At 48.5% G+C, this 21,584-nt stretch overlaps 3 protein-coding genes across 3 annotated transcripts; 2 read left to right on the top strand and 1 right to left on the bottom strand.

The window, feature by feature from the left end:
* Nucleotides 1-504: 504 nt before the first annotated feature.
* On the top strand, nucleotides 505-4,243 carry Il2rg (interleukin 2 receptor subunit gamma). The gene is made up of 8 exons (XM_059251083.1): nucleotides 505-635; nucleotides 845-989; nucleotides 1,207-1,388; nucleotides 1,593-1,732; nucleotides 2,191-2,353; nucleotides 2,826-2,922; nucleotides 3,114-3,183; nucleotides 3,512-4,243. Exons 1-8 carry the CDS (start codon nucleotides 521-523, stop codon nucleotides 3,695-3,697), a joined length of 1,098 nt encoding a protein of 365 aa, XP_059107066.1. The 5' UTR covers nucleotides 505-520; the 3' UTR covers nucleotides 3,698-4,243.
* Nucleotides 4,244-4,516: 273 nt separating this feature from the next.
* CXHXorf65 (chromosome X CXorf65 homolog) lies at nucleotides 4,517-7,236 on the top strand. The gene is made up of 6 exons (XM_059251013.1): nucleotides 4,517-4,736; nucleotides 4,856-4,942; nucleotides 5,142-5,282; nucleotides 6,266-6,334; nucleotides 6,763-6,926; nucleotides 7,084-7,236. Exons 1-6 carry the CDS (start codon nucleotides 4,712-4,714, stop codon nucleotides 7,174-7,176), a joined length of 579 nt encoding a protein of 192 aa, XP_059106996.1. The 5' UTR covers nucleotides 4,517-4,711; the 3' UTR covers nucleotides 7,177-7,236.
* Nucleotides 7,237-8,676: 1,440 nt separating this feature from the next.
* Nucleotides 8,677-15,137, bottom strand: Foxo4 (forkhead box O4). The gene is made up of 3 exons (XM_059250060.1): nucleotides 14,242-15,137; nucleotides 9,417-10,476; nucleotides 8,677-9,132 (listed from the first exon to the last, which is right to left on the bottom strand). The coding sequence occupies exons 1-3, from the start codon at nucleotides 14,692-14,694 to the stop codon at nucleotides 9,125-9,127; spliced, it is 1,521 nt and encodes a 506-aa protein (XP_059106043.1). The 5' UTR covers nucleotides 14,695-15,137; the 3' UTR covers nucleotides 8,677-9,124.
* Between the last annotated feature and the right edge of the window lie 6,447 nt (nucleotides 15,138-21,584).

Here is a 21,584-nt window from a genome sequence, read left to right as displayed (position 1 = left end):
TTCTAGCTCAGATAGGTCCGAGGAAAGACAGCTATACATGTGCCCACGTGAATCAAGTCAGTATTTTCCATCTTCCCCAGACTGCAGAGCTTTGATAGAGGTTTAAGGGGGATTTAGTCAAGGAAGGATCATAACCCAGGATGGGGGTGTTCAGACATTCTACTCTAAAAGATAACTTAGAAGAGAAGGTGAGTGAGAAGGATGGTGTGTAGTGGGGGTGGGTGTTGAGCAGCTCCTTCCTGGACCAAGGTGGCCTGACGATTCTTGACTCTGTGATACTGCTCTTGTTCAAGTATTAATCTTGACCTAACATCACCTTACAGCAGAACCCAATCTCCCAGAGGACTCAGCCTGTGTCACTGAACCCATTTACCAACCCCCCTCTACAGCCGTGGTTTCTAAGGTTCTTTCCACCGGAAGCTACGACAAAAGGAAATGTATGCGTGGGGAGGGGTTGTGGGAGTGTAAGTAGTTCAGGCTTCTAACACAGACTACACCCAGAGAAAGAAGAGCAAGCGCCATGTTGAATCCATTCTTGCCATCTAGATCCTTCTTACGCCTTCAGCTGCTCCTGCTAGGGGTAGGGTGCAGCTCCAAGGTCCTCATGCCCAGTAAGAATGAAGACACCAAAGCCGGTAGGAAATCTAGGACCAGAGGGGGTTGTTGAGAGGAAAAAGGCTATGGGGAAAGGGCTGTATAGAAGAAATCTGGAGCCCGATAGTGGCCATGGTAATGACTCTACAGAGTAAGAGTGGGGAGGACACAGGAAAGGGTTCTGTCCCACTACTGCTTCTTCTAACCAAGATTTCTTTTCTTCCATCCCACTACCTCATTTTGTTCCCAGACTCAGATTTCTTCCTTGGACACACCAGTGTTCCTACTCGGCCCCTCCCAGAGGTTCAATGCTTTGTGTTCAATGTCGAGTATATGAATTGTACCTGGAATAGCAGTTCTGAGCCCCAGCCGACCAACCTGACTCTGCACTATAGGTATGAGAAGGGAGAGTGGGTAGCACAGGAAAGAAAAGAAAGTAGACTAGCTGAGAGAGACCACACTGGGGAAAAAGAAAAGAGGGTAGCCAGCTTCTCGGGCACCCTACTAGTTTCTCATGGGATAAGTTGTCAGTTCAGACGAGATGAGGCTAGTCTATGGACATTTAGTACCCATGCTTGCCCATCATTCTTCTTCCTTGTAACCCTTCTCTAGGTACCAAAGATCTGATAATAAATTCCGGGAGTGTGGCCACTATCTGTTCTCAGGAGAGATTACGTCTGGCTGTCAGATACAAAAAGAGGAGATCCAGCTCTACCAGACATTTGTCGTCCAGCTCCAGGATCCTCGGAGACCCCAGAGGCAGGCTGAACAGAAGCTAAACCTGCAGAATCTTGGTAATCAGGAAAGAAATGACCAAAAGGCCAGGGAGCTTAAGGGCATTGGACTTCCAAGATCTTTCTTTCCTCATTGTTGGCCATGGGCAGAAGGGAGAAGATAGAGGTTTGGGATGGGGGAAGGGAGGAAGGATAAGGGGAATTACCTCCAAGATCCTGACTTGTCTAGGCCAGGGCAATGACCACACGCACACATATCTCCAGTGATCCCATGGGCTCCGGAGAATCTAACACTTTACAACCTGAGTGAATCCCAGCTAGAGCTGAGCTGGCAAAGCAGATACAAAGAACACTGTTTACAACACTTGGTGCAGTACCGGAGCGACCGAGACCGAAGCTGGACGGTGAGTGCCCTGGGGGTGTAGATGCGGCAGCTAAGGCCGAGAAGGAGAGGAGAAAGGATTCAACTAGCTAGATAGAAGGACCTAATACCAAGCCCCAGTTCTCTGCCTCCCAGCTCCTTCGTCCATACTTGCGTTTCTTTTTCTATCATCACCAGTAAGCGTTCACTCTGGCTCTCCTACTCATCCTCTTCCTGATGCAGACATGAAGGAAGACTGAGTGCATCTGGAGGGGAGATCTACTTCTGAGTCACGTTAGAGAAGGGAGTGGTGCGTTGTGAGTAGTCAGGAAAGGAGTGAAGTAGAACTGGGAGGAACCAGAACCAGTTTCTTAGTTTGTTTTCCCGGGAAGAACCAGAAATCGGAAGAATCACAAGATGACATTGAGGTATAGGCAAGAATGTTTCCATTCTCTCTTCCTTTATCTATAACTATCTTTCCCTCACCCTTCTTCTCCCCAGGAACAAATAGTGGATCAGAACCCTAGATTCTCCTTGCCTAGTGTGGATGGGCAGAAACTGTACACATTCCGGGTTCGGAGCCGCTTTAACCCACTCTGTGGAAGTGCTCAACACTGGAGTACATGGAGCCAACCTATTCACTGGGGGAGCCATACTGCAAAGGGTAAAGTGGCCCGAATACATGACCCCTAAATCATGAACTCAATACCACAACCTTTGTAACACACTGCCGCTATTGTGTGCTTTATCGCTCTATCCCCAAGCCTCTACCTCCACCCACTGTTCAAAGTCAATCACTATGAAGCAGGGTTTGCTATGCAGGGATGAGAAGGGCTGCAGCCAGAATAAGAGAGTGGATCCCCAAAGAAGCCAAAGGGTGCTCAAGGGTAATATGGAATGTGTAGGAGGTCTCTACAGCATTCCATAGAGTCTGCATAGTGAAGATGACCTTGGATCTGGGCTGACCTCTTTGATTTGGTTTTATTCATCTGTAAAATGTAGATAAACATTGTTCCTCCCTCTCAGGAGCTGTGTGGAAAGTAAGCATAAGGAGTGTGTTTGGCATGGTGCCTGGCATCCATGTCTTATGAGTGCCACAAATGCAAGGCTCATTTTCCTTTCCTTTTTTGCTGCAGAGAATCCTTCCGTGTTTGCGCTGGAAGCTGTGCTCATCCCAGTTGGCTCCATGGGATTGATTATTACCCTGATCTTTGTGTATTGTTGGCTGGAACGGTGAGATTTCAGGAAGCCCTTAAAAAGAGGTGGGGGTGGCGGGGTTATTTCAGGATCTCCAGAGGTCGATCATAAAGAGCTACGATGAGGGTGTTGAGAGGAAGCTATAGGTTCCATGCTGGCCAGTTGGATGACGGGGAATAAAGGGGCTTTCATTTAATGCTGCTGCTCCTCTCTTTCTCTCCGCTCAGGGCAATGCCTCGAATTCCCACCATCAAGAATCTAGAGGATCTGGTTACTGAATACCACGGGAACTTTTCGGTGAGAACACTGCCATACGCATATTGCAGTCTATCAACTGCCAACTGCCAGCTAGCAAGACAGACTGTGAGGGGGGCAGAGTGGAGGGAGGAGCGGGCCTGCATCATCAGGATGTGGCTGACCAAATGGAGGGTGGGCTAGGCAGAGAGAGGGAGCAAAAGAGATTGTGTGATGCGGATGAAAAGTGTGTTATTAGGGGCCCTGGAGCCTGGGTATCCCTTCTGTAATCGCAATGGTTGCAGAGTTGTGAGAGCTCCTTTGGCCCCGAGCCTGGGTCTTTTGCTTCCTGCCCCTAATCGACCTCTGACCTGGCGATATCTGTCTTTAGGCCTGGAGTGGTGTGTCTAAAGGGCTGACTGAGAGTCTACAGCCAGACTACAGTGAACGGTTCTGCCACGTCAGTGAGATTCCTCCCAAAGGAGGGGCCCTAGGAGAGGGGCCTGGAGGTTCCCCTTGCAGTCTACATAGCCCCTACTGGCCTCCTCCATGTTATTCTCTGAAGCCTGAAGCCTGAGCCTCAATCCCTTGATGGAGTCTCAGGGTCCTATAGCTCTAAGTGACGCTAACCTCCCCCTGTCATTTCGCCAATCTGGATCCAATGCCTATCGCACGCCCCTCCCCACCTCCCCCACCCTACCCCGTGGCTAATTTTCAATTTCCTGCCCCATGTAACTGCTCCTCCATTCAATATGCTCTACTTGAGAAATACCCCTTGTCCCTTTTCCCTGCACAAGCCCCATCTCCTCCCCCAAGTCTGGCACCTTCCCTTGTTTTTGGAGACAGTCTTACCCTGTAGCCCTGGGTGGCTGGGAATCCACTATGTAGGCTGGGCTGGCCTCTACCTCCCAGGCACTCCTCTCGCCTCAGCCTCCAGAGTGTTTGGGTTATCAGTATGCACCGCCATGCCCAGCACAGTCCTTTTCTTTTACAGGCTCCTCCCTCCCTTTTTCCACCTACCATTGAATTGTTCCTCAATCAACGAGAAATAAAGTTTCTACCAATGATCATCAAGAATGTCTGTTGTGGGGTTGGGGAGCAGGGGAAACACGGAGTTGGGAGGAATGGTGTGAGGGTAGGAAAATGGAGTAGTGTGGTCGTGCTGCCGAAGCAAGAGCACTCCAAATGAACTAAAGGGAGTACCTGGTAACTTACTTTTCTCCGGTAAATTTCTGTGCTCACTCCAGGGGCCAGTGTACAGTTGTATTTGCTGTGCTGACCCAGTTCCTAGATCCCACCCAGTGTCTCCTCCCCTTGGCCTTACTCTACCTTCTACTGTAAGTACCATTGCTGACCTCACAATCCTTCAGCTGCAGCCTCAGGCCCCACCCCTTACACATGCTCCACCATACTTAACTACCAAAAGTGCTCTCCTGTCTGCCCAGGCTGGGCCTCCTTCAACTTATGAGCTACACCTGGCTCTTCGGTCACCCAACCCTATGGGCAACCTCAGGCCCCTAGGGCCTCCAGAACACCTTCCTTCTTCATGATTCACCAGGGGAACTTTGAAGAGTGAGATGATCCTGATAGCATGTTTATCTACATTAAACATGGAGGTGAGGGGCAGCACAGAACAAGTCTGGGCATGGACGTGGGGAGGGCTAAGGACAGCAGAGATCACAGAGGGAACAGAACCAGAGAAGGGCCTGCATATCTCCCTCCCATCTCTTCTCAGATAATCAAGAGTTTCTAGTCAACACCAATTGCTCGGTTCTCCTGTTACTACATTACATCCGAAAGAAAATGGGGTTGCGTAAAACAGGTAAGTGGTTTGGAGAGAAGTAGAGACTGAAGGTCAGAAGCAATAGGCTGCTTCTGGCCTCTGAACTTTCCTCCCATCAAGAAGGGTTAGCCTCCTATCCCTGAACCTTCCTCAAACCCATTCTGTAGAGGAGCCCTGGCCCTTTTTACTCACGTTCTCTAGTCTTACTTGTCTCAATTACCCTGCGGCCTTCCTGTAGACACCATTGATTTGTGCGATGAAACTGGGACCATGAAGTTACTTTTCTTGTCAAAGACACCTGGAGACTATGCCAGCAAATTCCTTACAGCTCGAAGTATCTACTACATTTGTAAAGTAGAGCGTGGAGCACCAGGTAGAGGTAAGCTTCATAAGTCCCTCAAGGTGGATTAGGAAACTTGTCCTTAAAATACGTCAACTTTCTCTTGCAATGCCAGCACTCAGGGAACTAAGGCAGGGGGATTGTAAATTCCAGGGCAGCCTGGGCGTCATAGCAAGCTCTCATCCCAAATACAAACACCACACACATAACAACAGCAAACAGAAAGCGGGGCTGGGGTGTAGCTCAGATGGCAGGGTGCTCGCCTAGCATGCATGAAGTTCTGGGTCCCATCCCTAGCACTGCATAAAATCGGGTGTGGTGGAGCAAGCCTATAATCCTAGTAGTTGGGAGGTGGAGACAGGAGGATCAGAAGTTTGAGGTCATCTCTAACTGTACAGCAACTTTGAGGACAGCCTAGGTTGCATAAGACCCTATCTCAAAATAAATAAATACATTTAACAGCTCTGGCTGTTCTGGAACTCACTCTGTAGACCAGACTGGGCCTTGAACTCACAGAAATCCCCGCCTGCCTCTGCCTCCTAAATGCTGGGGTTAAAGGCATGAGCCACCACCTCCCAACATAAAGTACATTCTTTAGAAACTGAGGTAAGGAAGATTGAGAGTTGGAGGCCAGCTTGGGCTACATAGCAAGATACTGCCTCAGAAAACACCCACAAGGTGGAGCCAGGAACATTAGGAGTTCAAAGTGAACTTGGGCTATATAGAGATCCTATCTCAAGACTCCCCAAAACAAATTAGTAAGTAAAATAGGGCATCCTTAACCAGATCCAAATTGACCATGTCTAGTCAGCTCAAAGAAAGGGCCCTGCTTTGATGGCAGTAGGTTAGGTTCACATAGACCATGTCACCCTACTTCATCCTAGGGTTCACGTAGGTCCATGCCAAAGGGGAGGGAAAAAGAACACGAGCTCTATTAGAATCCTGAAATCTTGGGTTTTGAAAAGGTATGCATGACTTGGTATGTATCAGGGGCTGGAAACAGCACAATGCTCTGTTTACAGGTATGAGAATCGAGAATTCCTACAAAGCTGTTGTGCCTCTCTTGAAGAATCCAGAGCCAGAACTAGTCGGTAAGGCATGCGATGGGGGAGGAAGGGCATAGGAAGTTGTGTACATAGCTGTGTACTGGGCATAGTGCCATACACTGGTAACCCCAGTACTCCAGAGGAGGATTTTGAGTTAAAGGCAGCCTAGGCTGAATGTGGAGGACACTGAGAGAGAGGGGAAGGAATGAATGTAGGGGTGGGACTAGCATAGGAGTCTAGGCTAAGGGGGACAAGGGTCTAGATAAACTTTAGAGGGGTGTCTAGTTTAAACTATGTGAGCCGTACATGTCACTCCTTCCCCACTTCCATGTCATCTTTTCAGTTTCCCAATCACCCTCTCATCATTTCTGTCTTAGGCCAAGGTCCTCTGACGGATCAACTGAATGACGGAAGGTCATGATGGGTTCCATCTTGGTTCCTCAGAGGTGATGGTGCTTTTTCTTGTTTTCTAGAGTCCCTGCGCACACAATGTGACTTCCTGGAGAGAAGCCGAATAAAGATGCTTCGAACCCTAGAAGCTAAGAGACTGGCAGCCATGGAATCCTCTACAAATCTCACAGCAAGATCCTCCAAGAGTAGTGCCCAGCAGAGCACTAGTCCAAGTAGCCAAATGAAGGTCTGTGCACTGCTGACCCCTGAGAATTTCCTTTCTAAATCTGATGTCTATGTTCACCACCCGACTCCAGTTGCCTCTTTTCTCCTTCATTTGGCCCTAGACAGTAGAAACTTCCCTGCGGAGCCTCTACATTAATAGATTGCTTTCTCTTCTCTAGTCTAAAGCCGGACGATCAGATGAAGATGGGCCACCTCCCACCCGCAGACCGTTCTACAAGACTAGAGCAGACTTTCTCAAGAGACATCGTTAACCCAATAAAGTGACCCAACTGAGAGCAGCAGCTGCCGAGGGAGAGCATGATGTTACTGGAGTTTAACGTGAGCCATCTTTTTTCTCGAAAGACTCCTTCTCCCAGCCTCTGCACAAAGGCTTCAGTAGGCTGCAGGCACCAGGGAGGCTGAGGGTGGACCGGAGCAACAACAGAGGGCTGGAGTGAGCACTTGGGGGGGGTGGTGGTGGTGGTGAGGAAAGACTGTGAAGTCTGGTTACTAGACTTTTAGTACAATGAGCCTTTGAGGGCCCGAGAAGGGGGTGGGGTCTTCTCAAACCAGACTACCTCCCCTCGGGGGAGGCCTATCTTGCAGCCGCCTACTCCTGCTGGGGTTAGGTGTCCCTCCCCCACCACACTCCATTACCTCCCAGGCTGAAATTCCCCCACCTCCCAGCCTGTGGGCAGTCCCTCCCACCCGCCCTTCAACTAACTGCCCTTCGCCTTTCCGTCTCCCTCCCTCCCCTTTATTGGAGGGGGGCAGCAAGGCAGCAGAAACCAGAAACCAGATCTGATTATAGACATTTATTGAACTCATTTATTGATTTGACACACTTCCCCACTCCAATCTAGCACATGATACAATCTGGGTAGGCCAGGCGCTGACACAGGAAATGATGGGAACCCACAGCAGGGGTGGGGGAGGGGACAATGCAAAGGGCGCTGGGGGAGGGGCTGCTTGGGGGCTGGGGTGGAGGAGCCCCAGATGGCCTCTCTGGCAGGTGCTAGTAAACCTGATCCACATTCCCCCCATCCCTGCTCATTTCCCAGACCCTCAGCCAAACTCCCCAAGCTCCCCCTTCCCTGTTCCTCTCCACAGCCCTGCCTGCCACCACACACTCTTCCACATAACCCTGGCAGTCCATGACTAGGAAGAAGGGCAGGGACAGCTGTCCCATGCCTTGAACAGGGAGGTCTCTGTACCTAACTTTACTACTCTAAATCCTTCCTTCTTTCACGCCCCTCCTAGGCCCCAAGCCAATTCCAGGCCTTGGATGTTCTCTGGTAGCACTAACAACCCACACTGGTCAAACAAGAGTGTGCTGGCCCCGCAACAGCACCCTCTTCTAGGCACAAGTGGACATAAATGTCGGGGCCTGGCTTAGGTTTCTTTCCTTAAACTCTAACCTACGTATGCACAGAGACTTTTCTAGACCTGGTCCAAAAAGGGTGGGCTTCCCTCTGGTCACTTTTGCTACCCACCCCTCCCCAGCTTCCTGTGTCTCCCTCCTAGAATATGTAGTGTTTGTATCATGTCACTATGACAAGGCCTTCAGAAAGAAAAACAGCAGTCTCCCCATTACTAGCACCTCACCACTGTTAAAAATCTCTATATTTGTGTTTCTATTTCTTTAAAAGTTTATAAAAAGCCTGTCTGTTATCTGCATCCTTCCAAAAGTGATTTGGCCTGGTGAACCACTCCAGTGCTCAAAACTTGGCCCTTCTAGGTCCCCTAGCCCCCCACCCCCACCCCCACCCCACTGCATAAAAATCCAGGCTCAACCTAGCCTGGCCCAGCTCTAGTAAGACTCTCTACAAAAAAAAATAATAATCCTGCTCCCAAAGGCAGGGTAATAAGGCCACTGGTGACTTCACATTTCCAACAGCATTGCTGGCCCCTGCTCCAAGGCCTAGGAGGTGGGAATGGGGAAATCAATGATGGCTCCTGAGAAAGGGCCATAATTAACCCCTAATTGGCACAGTGAGAATAAGCCCTCTTCCCTCCTTCCTCTCATCACCCTCCTCCATAATCCCCACATGGCATAGCTTTATCTTTATGATTTCCCCATGTCATGTGTGGGACCACCTAACCCTAGCTCGAAAGCAGGGTCCCAAACTCCTGAGGAAGGCTCAAGGGGAAGAAGTAGATAAGGACAGGCCTGGCTCCACCTCTGAATCTGAAGCAGGGGACAAAGCTTCTGGCTGTGACTCAGGGATCTGTGAGGAAAAAGAAATGGAGAACAAGATAAAAGATTCATTTGGAGCACTATCCAGACTCATTGCAAGCAGAGGCACTCCCTCCCCTCCACACAGCTCCCCCTTCTGTGATGAGGAGCCGAGAAGTCCCCCTTAGAAGTGATGCTATTCTAATACGACATCCTCCCTCCAACTCCCCAGGAGCTCCTGTTATCAGCTGTACGGCTCTCTGTGGCTCAGATCATAGAATTAGCTAGCTGAGCACTCAAGAACAGAGATGCTGTAGTGATCAGGGGATGCTATACCTGGCTCAAAGTTGAAGTCCAGTCCCTCGCCACCATCCATGAGGTCACTGATGATGTTATCCATGTCGCACTCCAGGTTCTCCATGTACATATCAAGATCGAGATCCTGAGGCATTCTGTCATGGCTGGTAGCTTCAGTAGGAGATGGGAGCACAGGGGTTCCCAGAACCTTCGGGATGGGAGCACCTGCCATCATTGGAGGGGGTGCCATCACAGAAAGGGTGGGAACCAGGTTGCTGGGACCTGGACCCTCTAGCGGCTTAGGACATAGGCTAGCTCCAGTAGCCAGCTTGCTAGAGGAAGGCATTCCTCCCAGTAACAGAAGTGTGGGAGCCTGAGACAGAATAGGATCTACCTGGGTCATGAGAACATCAGCAGGAGGTGGTGGTGTATCAGAGGTGAGCAAGGCCTCTAGAGACTGGGAGCTTGAAAAGCACCCTTCTGCTGCTGATAGAGGCCCATCTAGTGGACCAAAGAGGGAGGCACCATAGCTCTGTAAGGGGCCAGCAAGCCCTGGATGTTGTAAAGAGAAGCCAGAGAGACTGCTCCTAGACAGCAGGGAATGGGGAGATGCAAGATTGAGCCCATCCAGCAGCTCCAGATCTTCACTGAGGGTGGGAGGGACACCCCCTGAGTAGCTGCTGGCTGAGGCTGCCATTTCCTCTTCTGCTAGCACCTCAGACTCCGGCCTTATTGGGGACAGCCGGGTGCTGACAGTGCTAGCATTTGAACTGCTTCGTGGACGGAAAGTGGTCCACACATCAGCTTCTTCCCGATTTCGAGAACAAGGGTTGCTCGACCACTTGGCAAAGTGGCCTAGAGGGCTCCTTGGAGTGGCGCCTTCAGGTGGAGCTGGCAGGACAGATGGTTTCTTCTTGGGGCCTTTGCTGCGGCCCCGGAGCAGCTTGCTGCTGCTATCCATGGAGGCAGCCCTGCGGCGGGGTGCCTTGCCACCCTTGCCGCCCTCGGGGTTCAGCATCCACCAAGAGCTCTTGCCGGTGGCCTCATTGTGAACCTTGATGAACTTGCTGTGCAAGGACAGGTTGTGACGGATGGAATTCTGGATGGGACAGAGGTGTAGAAAAGGGGCATGAGCTACATGTAGGGGAGGTGGGTGGCCAGCAGTCTAGTCTAAGGGGAGGCTGGGAAATAGCAAAAGTCAAATCCCGGAAGGACGGGAAAGACTAGAGTGTGGTGGGGGAGAAGAAACTATACACAGTTCCTAAACTCAGTGTCTCCTCCAGACTTCTCACAAGAGATACAAAGTAACAACCTACTTTCCAGGGAGAGCCACTATCTACCCCAGAAAAGCTCCTCCCAAATCTCCGGGTGCAGTGTTGGGTTGGTGGGCATGGGGGAGTACTCGACCTAGAAAAACTAGGCTCTGATGGGAAAAAGCATTCCAGAGCACCATTCCTTCTCTCATGTGCAGGCTTGGGTGGAGAATACAGGCTGGTGGCCATACCAGCTCAGGAATGTCCTGACTTGGGCCAATTCTCTGAATAGACTAGAGGGCTAGAAGCTCAGTACAGCTGGTACTCCACTCTCCACTAGGCCTTTAGGTCAGCCAGATAACTCTTAAGATTGGATCCCAAGCCAAGCCTTTAATCCCAGCACTCAGGAGGTAGAGGCAGGTGGATCTCTGTGCGTTCGAGGCCAGCCTGGTCTACAGAGTGAGTTCCAGGACAGCCAGAGCTATATAGAGAGACCCTGTTCTCAAAACATGGGGAAAAAAAGGGATCTCACCCAGCCTTATTTCTACACACTCAATACTTTCATGAGGTGTGATTTCTCTGTCCCCTTTTCTTAGGGAGATATTTCCCTCTCTAAATTCTACTGGAGGCCAAGCTTAAATCCTATGCCTTTTTTTTTTTTTTTTTTTTTTTTTTTTTGGTTTTTCGAGACAGGGTTTCTCTGTGTAGCTTTGCGCCTTTCCTGGGACTCACTTGGTAGTCCAGGCTGGCCTCGAACTCACAGAGATCCGCCTGGCTCTGCCTCCCGAGTGCTGGGATTAAAGGCGTGCGCCATCACCGCCCGGCCTCCTATGCCTTTTAATAAAGTGTTTGCTTATCTTCCATAGCCAAATTTCTTGTATAGTATTTTTTTTATCTGTTTCCCAGTTTTACCCAATCTATATGGTGTGGTTTATGGTTTCATGTAATTAGTCTTGTCAACTGTAAGTACCAAAGGCACAGGCAATGCCCTCCAGTCCCACTGTACCCAATAGTGCCCCCTCAGAGTGCCAAGGCCACAGCATATCAGGTACACAATACATAATCAATACTTGTCCAACCCGTAGGTAGCCCCTAGATGTCTATAGTGAGGTTTTCCTTGAGGCTCTGGCAGCTCTTGGGTGCCTTGGGTATTGGACCCTATCTAATATTCATTCTTCTTCACTGGTGACCTGTAGATTAATATACCTTTTTTCCTCTAGTAGTCCAGGGTACGAGATGGAGGCTGACACTTCTTGAGCCTCTGGTGCTGCTTGTTTTTACTGGTTGGTATATGCTGTCTGCCCCCACCGCCCATCACTTCCCTACCTCCTTCCCAGCCCCCCCCCCCAGTCTTCTAAGATTTTGAGCATAAATCTCTATCGTAAAGGTCACTTGACCTGCCACACAGAGCTCTTTAGTTTAGAAATAAATTCAGGAGGAAGCTGAGATATGATAGGAACCACTAAGAAACTGAGGCTCTAGACAGCGAGAAACCATTTCTACCGGAATGGTAAAAGGGCAACCCTTGTCTTGAAGAGCATGGCTTGATCAGCTCTTGTGCCAGGGTTCTTTAGTGAAAGACTTCCTTGCCTTCCCGGGCCCGTCCACTCACCATGGGCTCTTAGTAACCGAGAAGCATTATGTCTTCTAGCTCCGTGATTTCTTCCCTTCTTTTTCTCTAATTCTGGGTCTACTGGAGTGTGTGAGTGAGTGAGTGCGTGCGTGCGTGCGTGCGTGTGCGCGTGCTCGTGCTCGTGTGTGTGTGTGTGTGTGTGTGTGTGTGTGTGTGTGTGTGTGTATGTGGGTGGGGCTGAGGCGCGTGCACGTGCGCGCAGGGTGGGTGGTGGTTCAAGCCCAGAGACTCACATATGCTGTGCAAGGGATTAACTACTGAGCTACACTTCCATGCACATCCCTTCTCCCTCAGGCCTTGGAAAAAGCAAGTAGGAAAGGTCAGTTCCCAGGTGCAGAACAGTTTGAGGTGTGTGTGTGACCGGAGGGTGGGGGTGGGGGTGGGGGTTGGATAAACTGCTCACTAAGCCACCTAACGTAAGCGTTCTTGTTCAAGTGAGTGCCGCCCCCTGGTGGGGTGGGAGTGACCTTGGCACAACACCAGGGAAGTGTGAAGCTTCCTGCTGGGGGCTTTGGAAGCTCTAGACCCCCGTCTGACTAGGTTTGGCAATGAAAGCAAGCCACGCTTTCCTTAGAGAAACAGGTTCTGTAGCAAAACTTGCATTCAAGTCCTCATCCTCATAGTAGGCCAAGTACCTAACCTCCAGTGCCTTCATTTCCTCAGATGCGAAACGCTCTCAGAACTGCCACAAAGACTAACAAAATGAAAAACAAATCTAAAAATTATTTCACGGGTTATAGATTCAGCTTAATGGCAACCGCACTGCCCTGGTTCCCAGAACCAAAAGAAAAAAAGAAGATCTCATAAACTATAAAGGCCGTGTTAAGCGTAAATCATAAGGAGGGACTCCTCCCACAGTCTAACAAGCAACTCGTGGTCATTCTACCCTGGAAAATCAACTTAAGAGAAAAGAAAACAGCTGTGCAGGCTGGGTCCAAGGAGGGGAGCTCTTTGTGAGCTTGAGATTGCGGCATGGCAGTCTACCCAGAAATAGTGCCAAGGGTCTCAGTCAGCTGTCCCATCTTCTGTTCTGTCGGGCCCCTACGCATACTGCAGATCCGCTCCCTCACTCTCAGCATCTATGGGAAGCTCCTCTGTCCATTCTGTCCTCTGTACTTGGCACACTAATCCTAACCACCTACCGAGGTACAAGACACTGACACGGGCCGAACTCTGATTCCTTAATTTTGTCATTAGAGCCTGTATTTCTCTGGCAATTTTTTCAGTTATCGTTTGAGATCTTCCCAGTTTCTTCAAGGAAGACCAAGAGAACCCTCAACCTGGGCTCTAAAATCAGAGTTATACGATACCTCCTTTCTCGTGAGTAGTATTCCTCACCAACAAAGACTTTCCTAAGAGTTTGGATAGCTCCTTAGGGGGAAGAATTCTCGATAGCAGAAGGTAAACTGAGGCAGACAGCGGTTCACAGCCTTTTTCCTTAGTGCACAATATCAGCTACCTTTCCTCATGGATACCAACCACTTTCCCCTCTCTTCACCGCTGACTCCCTCTTGGGCAGAGCAATCCTATAACAGTTCCTGTTCACTGAGGTATTGGGAGGCAAGCAGGGAATCCGAGTAATCCCGCAGGAATGGGCCAAAAGGTGTTGGGTGGGGGGTGAGGGAGGAGGGAAGGCTAGGTGCGGGTGGAGAATCCACACAGTTCCTGCTGTACATAGGATAAAGACTTCTCTGTGGGAATAAATGTTTGGAGCAGCTCAAACCAAAGTGCTGAGTAGCGAGTAGAGAATTCGATTTTCCTCAGAGCAGGGACAGTGTCTTATTCATCGCTGATCCTCCCGCTTCAAGCTCAGAGTGTGGCATATACTATGTACTAAGTAAATGTTTGTCTAACTGGACTGAAGGTGGATCTTTGGGCTTCCCAACGGAGTGGAGAGGCGGTAACGGGGCCCCCCGGAGGGAGAGTAATCAGAGGGGTCCAAGGGTGGATGGAGTGGAGGTAAGGGAGTCATACTTACTTTCCATCCTGCCGAGCTGTTGCTGTCACCCTTGTCCTTGAAGTAGGGCACCGTGCGGACCATCCATTCGTAGATCTGGGCGAGTGTCAGCCGCTTCTCCGGGGCGCTTTCAATGGCCTGGCTGATGAGTTCTGCATATGACTGATTTCCCCAGGCATTCCGGCGGGAGCCTCCCTTCCGAGGACCTGTAACAGCCCCCAGGATTCCCGGCTGGGGGCCCCCTGCCGGCTCTGGGAGCCGAGAGGGCAACAGGATTGGTTCGGAGTGTCCCTCCGGGTGTACCTTCTGTCCCAGATCTGGCTCCACCTCGGACGGTTCTGGTGGCTCCGTAGCGAGCTCTGGTCGAGGAAGGGGCCAGGTGCAGGATCGTGGACGGCTCTGGGGTTCGAAGTCGGGATCGAGGTCTATGATCGCGGCAGCCTCTGTGGCTGACTTCTTATTCTCTGGATCCATACGTAGAGTTGAACCTCTGCAGCTCAGTGTTCAGTGGAGCCTGCCACAGTCCCTCACCATGCCTCCCCTCAGTGGGGAAGCAACGAGGGCCAGGAGGCACATTCCTGCCAGTTCTCAGAAAGTCACGAACTTCTCCCTCCTCTCAGGATTCTAGACCCCAAACTGTCCCTTCCACTCAGTTCTCGGATCTCCTTCCCGACTACAGGCTGCAGCCTCAGAGCGCTACTCTGAGGCACCACCTGTAACCTCCGCCAAGCGAAGGCACTTTCTGCACCCTCTCACTCAGCTTCCTGCTCTTTTAAACCTGAGGCACCATATCCCCTCATACATTGCGCTCCCATCACCGAACGTCTCAGCGAAGTTCCCTCCCCCTTTCAAGTTGCTGCCCCCCGGACACTCCTCCCAAATTTCCTCCACCCGGATCGCTGCCCTCCCCCACGCCCCGCTCCCGGCGTCACTTGTCCCTCCCCTGGCTCCCCCTCCCCCCGCCTCTTCCCTCCAGGTCACTCTTGATAGGGTCAAGGTTCCCGCGGCCCCAGACTCCCCTTTTCCCGTACTGAATCCCCTATCGGACCCCCCCACCCCCCGCCCCCCGGGTTTCCCTTTTGTTTTGCTCCAAGCAGCAGCCCCCGCCTGACGTCTCTGTTTACCACTCGCCAGGGCAGCCATCTGCGCACGCGCCTCGAGAGCCACTTGGGAAACCGAGTTCTTCGGTCGTGCCACCCAGGTCGGTCTCGAGGACTACATCTCCCGTCCTACCATGCGACCAGGAGTCCGATATCGGCAGCGGGACCGCGGCGCGTGGCAGGATATGGGGAGGTGGAACTTTAATGATTAGAGGTCGTCCCGGACTCTTTTTCTTTTCTTAAAAATAATTTTCCTCATTCCTTCCCTTACCACCCACTCCCTCGAGTTTCGGGGTCGCCCAAGTGACGGTTTTGAGAGACGCTAGACTTTCCCGTTTTCAGTTAAGAAAGCAAAATGAAAAGTATTGTCCCTATAAAAAGCAGGGAGAGTATCAACAAGTAGGGAACTGATTAGAAAATAAGATACATTAACGCTAGGGAGTTGAGTGGGGAACTTGTATAACGTGACAAATGGTGTTAACTGGTGGTGATACTCTCCATGTGCAGTACACAGACACACATCTCTAGCCAGTTTCCTCCGTCGGCCTCCTCAGAAATATTGATATTCTCCTTTTCCCGATCTTCAACAGCTTCTCATTCAACAGATCCCCAACTGAACTTTTTCAGAAATCTCTTCCTGCACTCACTCCTACCCTCTAGCTACTCTTAACCTCTGAGCTTGGTTAGCAGCTGTCCCGGGTCTACATAACCTTCCTAAGCACACTTGCCGGTCACCTTTCCATTTCTGTAACTTGCTGCTTCCAGATTCCAAATGGAGACATTATGACTGCGTTTAAGGGCCTTGGCATGGTGGTGCTCGCCTTGAATTGCAGCACTCAGGAGGCAGAGACAGACAGATCACTGTGTGAGAGGGCAGCCTGGTCTACATAGTGAGTTCCAGGACACCCTGAGCTCTTGAACAAACAAACAAAACCCCAAAACAACAATCTCTGCATTTAAATGGCATTATCATCTTAACTGGACCTCCTTTCATTCATCACCCCCACTACCTCCACTACAGTTTGTTTTCTGTTACCAACAAGATTACCTTTCTAAGAAACACCTGGTAATTAACAGCTAAAATATGTACCAGTCTAATCGCTTTACCAATTGTCTTAGTCACTGTTCTATTGCTGTGAAGAGACACCATGACCAAGGCAACTTACGAAAATTGGAGGCTTACTTACAGTTTCGGAGGAGTCCATTATTATTGTGGCGGGGACCATGGTGGCACTTGTGGTTCTGGAACAGTAACTGAAAGCTGCATCCTGGTCTGCAGATCTAGAAAGTGTGTGACACTGGGCATAGCTTGGGCTCAAAGTGACATCCTCAGTGACACACTTCCTTGAACAGTGACACACCTTCTAATCCTTCTAATGAAACAGTTTCCAATAGTGCAATTCCTTGGTGACTAAGCATTCAAATAGATGAGCTTATGGGGGGGCATTCATATTCAAACCACCACACAAATGTTAGCTCACTGCTCACACAACCCTGCAAGGTAGATACTGCTCTTATACCCATTTTACAGATGAAAATGCTGGTGGTCTCAGAGATCAAGTGGTTGATCTGTCATCCTCCCTCCCTCAAGTCTCCATTTGGGGAAAAATCCCATCCATTGTTTCATGTTTTCCTCTGGTGCAGCTGGTTGTTGCCTTCCCTTAAAGCAGCTCTGGCAAGCTCATGATATATAGCTGCAGGGCATGTTTGTGTTCTGGTCTGTGTCTTATAATAAACTGTGAGCCCCTGGGGGCAGAAACAAGTCTTGTGAATCTGTGATCTCAGCTCTGGGTCACAGTTAATGTTGGCCAAATGAATGAGTGAATTAATAGGATCAAGAGTTATATATTACACTTAGACAGTTAACAACTTTTAAATAAATACCTGTTTCTTGGCCTGGTCATATTGCAATTTTTCTGCTAGACAGCAAGATTAGAGAGACTCTAATTTATTTACCTCTTGAATTATTGCTGTATATATTTTTCTCCCGCTACTTCCTCTTTTGCTTTTTGGAAACAGAATCTCGTGTAACAAACCCAGGCTGGCCTTGAACTGCTGATCATCTTGCTTCCACCTCTCAAGTCCTAGTGTAATAGGCCATTTTTTCCAGCACTTATACAGTTAACTAAAAAAAATAAAATAAAATAAAATACGTTTTTTTCTTTCTTTCTTTTCTTTTCTTTTCTTTTCTTTTCTGAGACAGGGTTTTTCTGTGTATAACCTTTGCTGTCTTGGAACTTGCTCTGTAGACCAGGCCAGACTTGAACTCACAGAGATCCTCCTGCTCTGACTCCCAAGTGCTGGGATCAGAGGCATGTACCACCAATGCCTGGTGAAAAGAAAATCAGGTGTTCTTTAAACTGTGTGTGTGTGTGTGTGTGTGTGTGTGTGTGTGTGTGTAACATGTGAATATGCTGTAGAGCCAGATGTTTGAGGAGGATGAGTAAAAGGATTGGTGGAATGATAAAGAAAAAAAACCCCATGACTTTGAGGCTACGAAGGTCAGGATAACTTATTGCTGTGGGAGTGTTAGAAGAAACGTTAGTCAAGCCGACATGTCTGCAACCTCAGTGCTTGTGAGGCCGAAGCAAAAAAGATCACTTACTGCAAGTTCAGGGCTAAGCTGGTCTACATAGCTAGCTCCAGACCCACCAGAGCTACACAGGGAGACTCTGCCTCAAACAAACCAACCAAGCAAAACCCAACCAGCCAAACACAACAAAAACAAACACAAACATAGTCATGGAGAGTCAGCAAGGTGGCAGTGGAAAATGGAGGAGGTGGAGGAGAGGAGAGAGGACCAACGGGAGGCTGTGGTGAGTGATGAGCAGATGTGGCAGGACTTGGGAGTCCAAGGCTTTTGTCTTGTAATCTGTGCTCTCAAACTGATCTCATTTGTTACTTTTTCTCTCTTTCTCTTGAAGGTCACAGAGCTTGGGCTGTCTTGCCTCTGTCACTGCTGCCACTGCCCACTCTTCTACTTGAGTGCCACCCCTAAGCCTGCTGCCAAACTGGCTGTATTAATGTGAATGAAGACAAACATTTCTCTACCTTTCTGTTACCCTATTCAGCTCTGAAAACCTCACTTGAATTTCTAAAGGATTTTGCCAGTAATCACAGGGAAAGTTGTCATCCTTATCATGTTAAGAGCCAGTTCAGAAATAATATTAGTTACATCGGGTGGCAGTTTCACATGCCTTCAATCCCAGCACTCGGGAGGCAGAGCCAGGTGGATCTCTGTGAGTTCGAGGCCAGCCTGCTCTACAGAGTGAAATTCAGGACAGGCACCAAAAACTACACAGAGAAACCCTGTCTCGAAAAAAACAAAAACAAAAACAAAACAAAAAACATAATGCAAGTTACACTAATATTAATAAGTAATATTTACTGGATTATATTAAGTATTGAGCCTTTGCTAAGTGCATTACAAATTATCTAACTTAATATATGCAACTAAATAAGCTAAATGCTATTACTATTTTCTTCCTGCTTTCCTTTTTTCCTTCCTTCCTTCTGTTTCCTTTTCCTTTTGCTAAAAAATTTCATCTATTAATTTTATGTGTGAGTGTTTTGCCTGTACATATGTATGTGTGCTTGGTGCCTATAGAGTAAGGAAAGGGACGGGAGTTATGAGAGGTTGTGAACCTCCATGTGGGTGCTGGGAATGGGACCTGGGTCTTTTACAACAGCAGCAAGTGCTCTTAATGGTTGAGCTATCTCTCTAGCTCCAGGTGGGGTTTTTCTTTTCTTTTTGAGACAAGTTCTCATATGACTCAAGCTGGCCTGCAACTCAGTAGGTAGCTGAGGAAGACCTTAAACTGGTGATCTCCTGCCTCCACCTCCCAAGTGCTATGATTACAGGTAGGAGCCACAACGCTAGCTGTTTTGTTTTTTTCTATTTGTTTATTTTTCCTTCTATTTAAAACTGGAGGTAGTTGTGAGCACACACACACACAAAAAAAAAAATAGGAAAAAGAAAAACTGAGTTCCATAGCTTAGTTGGAGAGTGCTTGCTTAACATGTGTGAGGCCTATGGATTTTATGTGTAGCACAGAAAAAAAATGACAGGAAGGGTTTACAGAACATGAACACATGCTCATACTTTAAACTTACAGGAAAAGACCTGGATATGATAGGATACTAGTTTACTGTTGTATGTTCATAACTTTGGTTAAGATACATTGGAAATGATAGGCAGACAAAAAGTTTTTTCCTTTGAGACAGGATTTCTCTGTGTAACAGCACTGGCTGTCTTGGAACTCTCTCTGTAGCCCAGGCTGGCCTCGAACTCACAGAGATCAGCCTGTCTCTGCCTCCCGAGTGCTGGGATTAAAGGCGTGCACCACCACACCCGGCTCAGAATTTTTTTTTAATTAAAAAATAATTGATTTTAGGCACGGATCTCTGTGAGTTAGAGGCCAGCCTGGACTACATAGAGAGTTTCAGGACAGCCAGGGCTACACAGAGAAGCCCTGTCTCAAAAAAGAAAAAAACTAAACAATCAATCAAACAAACAAAGGGTCTCACTGACTTCTGTGTGTAGCTTTTAAACTAGGGGAACTGCTTTGAATTCTGCCTCTTTGTAGAGGCAGAATGTTCCAGGGATTCGAAGAAGAGTACACAGTCCTTACTTAGAAATCCGAGGCATAGGAGCAGGGACCCATTGTGCAATGATTGAACATGAAATTCACCTTCTGGGGTGGTTAAGGGAAGGAGGTATGCAGCAAACTGCACAAGTCTTCTCAGGAAGAAAGAAGATAAGCATTCCTTAACCAGTGGGAAGAGGGAGAGGGAGAGGGAGGGAGAGGGAGAGGGAGGGAGAGGGCAAGTGGGGGGGGGAGGGGGAGAGTTTTCTGTCACCAGTGTCTTTTTTTTCCCAATTGGAAAAGACGAGCTAGAGCAAACAAAATTGTTTTTAGAAAACAAAAATACTTACAATCCCATCGCCCTCGTATAATTTTGTCTTTGCCTATCAGCTTTCAGTCTTTGTCCACAGGCACGTATAATTTTACATGGCTGCAATTAGAGTCTATATACCAGCTTGTGTCCTGCTTTTTTCTATGAATACATCATAAACAGGTTTTCACGTTTAGTCTTCCATAATTATAATTCCTAACAGCTACATAATGGTCCATTGCTGGCACTAAATTCTATAAGAAATATCTCTTGTGGGATTAACATAGGGGACAATGTCCTTAGCAGCAGTTTACTAACGCACAGAAGAGATTTCCATATTACTTTCTCATAACTACCCCTGGTTGAAAGCCAGGGCAGGACATTGAAACACTGCTGCTGGGACTAAGCTCAGATGGTTCAGGCATGTAACCTTCTGGTGCTCTAACTTGATCTGAGGACACAACTTAAAATGCCACCTAAAGGAGTGGATGGATAGAGTGTCCCTTACAATATATCCCATAAATATCTCTTCTCAGAGGCAGGCATTTGACGGACTCTTCAGAAGCCAACTTCCATTTATTCTCTGGTGAAGGCCAGACGCAGTGGTGCTCCCCGTTGTTGACTGAGTCAGGATCCATATGCTTTGGAAGTCAGATGAACAGGTGGTCTGGTGACAGGGTTACCATTCTGGCTTGAAAGTTGAGAAGCCCCACTTAGTGTTGTTGCCTGCATGGAAGTTTGCCTCATGTCCCCATGGAGGTAGGGTGCAGGTAAAGCCAGATTGGTTTTTTTTTTTTTTTTTTTTTTTTTTTTTTTTTTTTTTTTTTTTTTTTTTAGGGAGTAGCTTTTGAACTGAGTTTCACGCCACAAAGGAGAGATTTTATTTTTTATCTGAACTGTTTGCAAAGCCCGTAATCAGTCACATGGTCTGTGTCTAAAAGGGAAGTTTCAAAATGTTCCAATGGAAGCTCTGGTTTTAGGAGTCGTAGTGTTCCACTGTGCCTGCCAGTACGGATTAACTACAGAGTGGGTTTTCTATTGACCAATTGAATTTTGGAGCCTGTCACCAAGGACGATACAAATTGTTTTACTTGAATGATGTGGAGTTGTTATTTCTAGCACTAACCGAGTGCCAGAACCGATCTCTTCGTTAACAACTGTACCTAAGGCCAGTGAGATGGTTCAACAGTTAAAGCTCTTGCAGTTCAATCCCCAGAACCTACGTAAAGGTGGAAGGAGAGAGGTCCTTCACAGAGTTGTTCTCTGGGTCTCTGTGCGTCCCCCAACAGTAATAATAATTAAAGATGAACAGAACCGTACCTCTTATACAGTAAGATAACTATGTTAGTAGCATAAAGCCAGGTTGAC

The sequence above is a fragment of the Peromyscus eremicus genome, chromosome X (genome assembly GCF_949786415.1).
Source record: "Peromyscus eremicus chromosome X, PerEre_H2_v1, whole genome shotgun sequence".
NCBI classification, from domain to species: domain Eukaryota; kingdom Metazoa; phylum Chordata; class Mammalia; order Rodentia; family Cricetidae; genus Peromyscus; species Peromyscus eremicus.
The sequence above is the reverse complement of the archived record's forward strand: the minus strand, read 5'-3'. Positions and strand labels throughout refer to the sequence as shown.

Coding starts and splice junctions, on each gene's coding strand:
- CXHXorf65 (XM_059251013.1), top strand. CDS start 4,712: ATGTTTATCTACATTAAACATGGAG. Junction 5,283..6,265: donor GCGTGGAGCACCAGGTAGAG/GTAAGCTTCATA, acceptor CTCTGTTTACAG/GTATGAGAATCGAGAATTCC. Junction 6,927..7,083: donor GTCCAAGTAGCCAAATGAAG/GTCTGTGCACTG, acceptor TCTCTTCTCTAG/TCTAAAGCCGGACGATCAGA.
- Foxo4 (XM_059250060.1), bottom strand. CDS start 14,694: ATGGATCCAGAGAATAAGAAGTCAGCCACAGAGGCTGCCGCGATCATA. Junction 10,477..14,241: donor ACAGCTCGGCAGGATGGAAA/GTAAGTATGACT, acceptor TGTCCCATCCAG/AATTCCATCCGTCACAACCT.
- Il2rg (XM_059251083.1), top strand. CDS start 521: ATGTTGAATCCATTCTTGCCATCTAGATCCTTCTTACGCCTTCAGCTG. Junction 636..844: donor GAATGAAGACACCAAAGCCG/GTAGGAAATCTA, acceptor TTTTGTTCCCAG/ACTCAGATTTCTTCCTTGGA. Junction 3,184..3,511: donor AATACCACGGGAACTTTTCG/GTGAGAACACTG, acceptor ATCTGTCTTTAG/GCCTGGAGTGGTGTGTCTAA.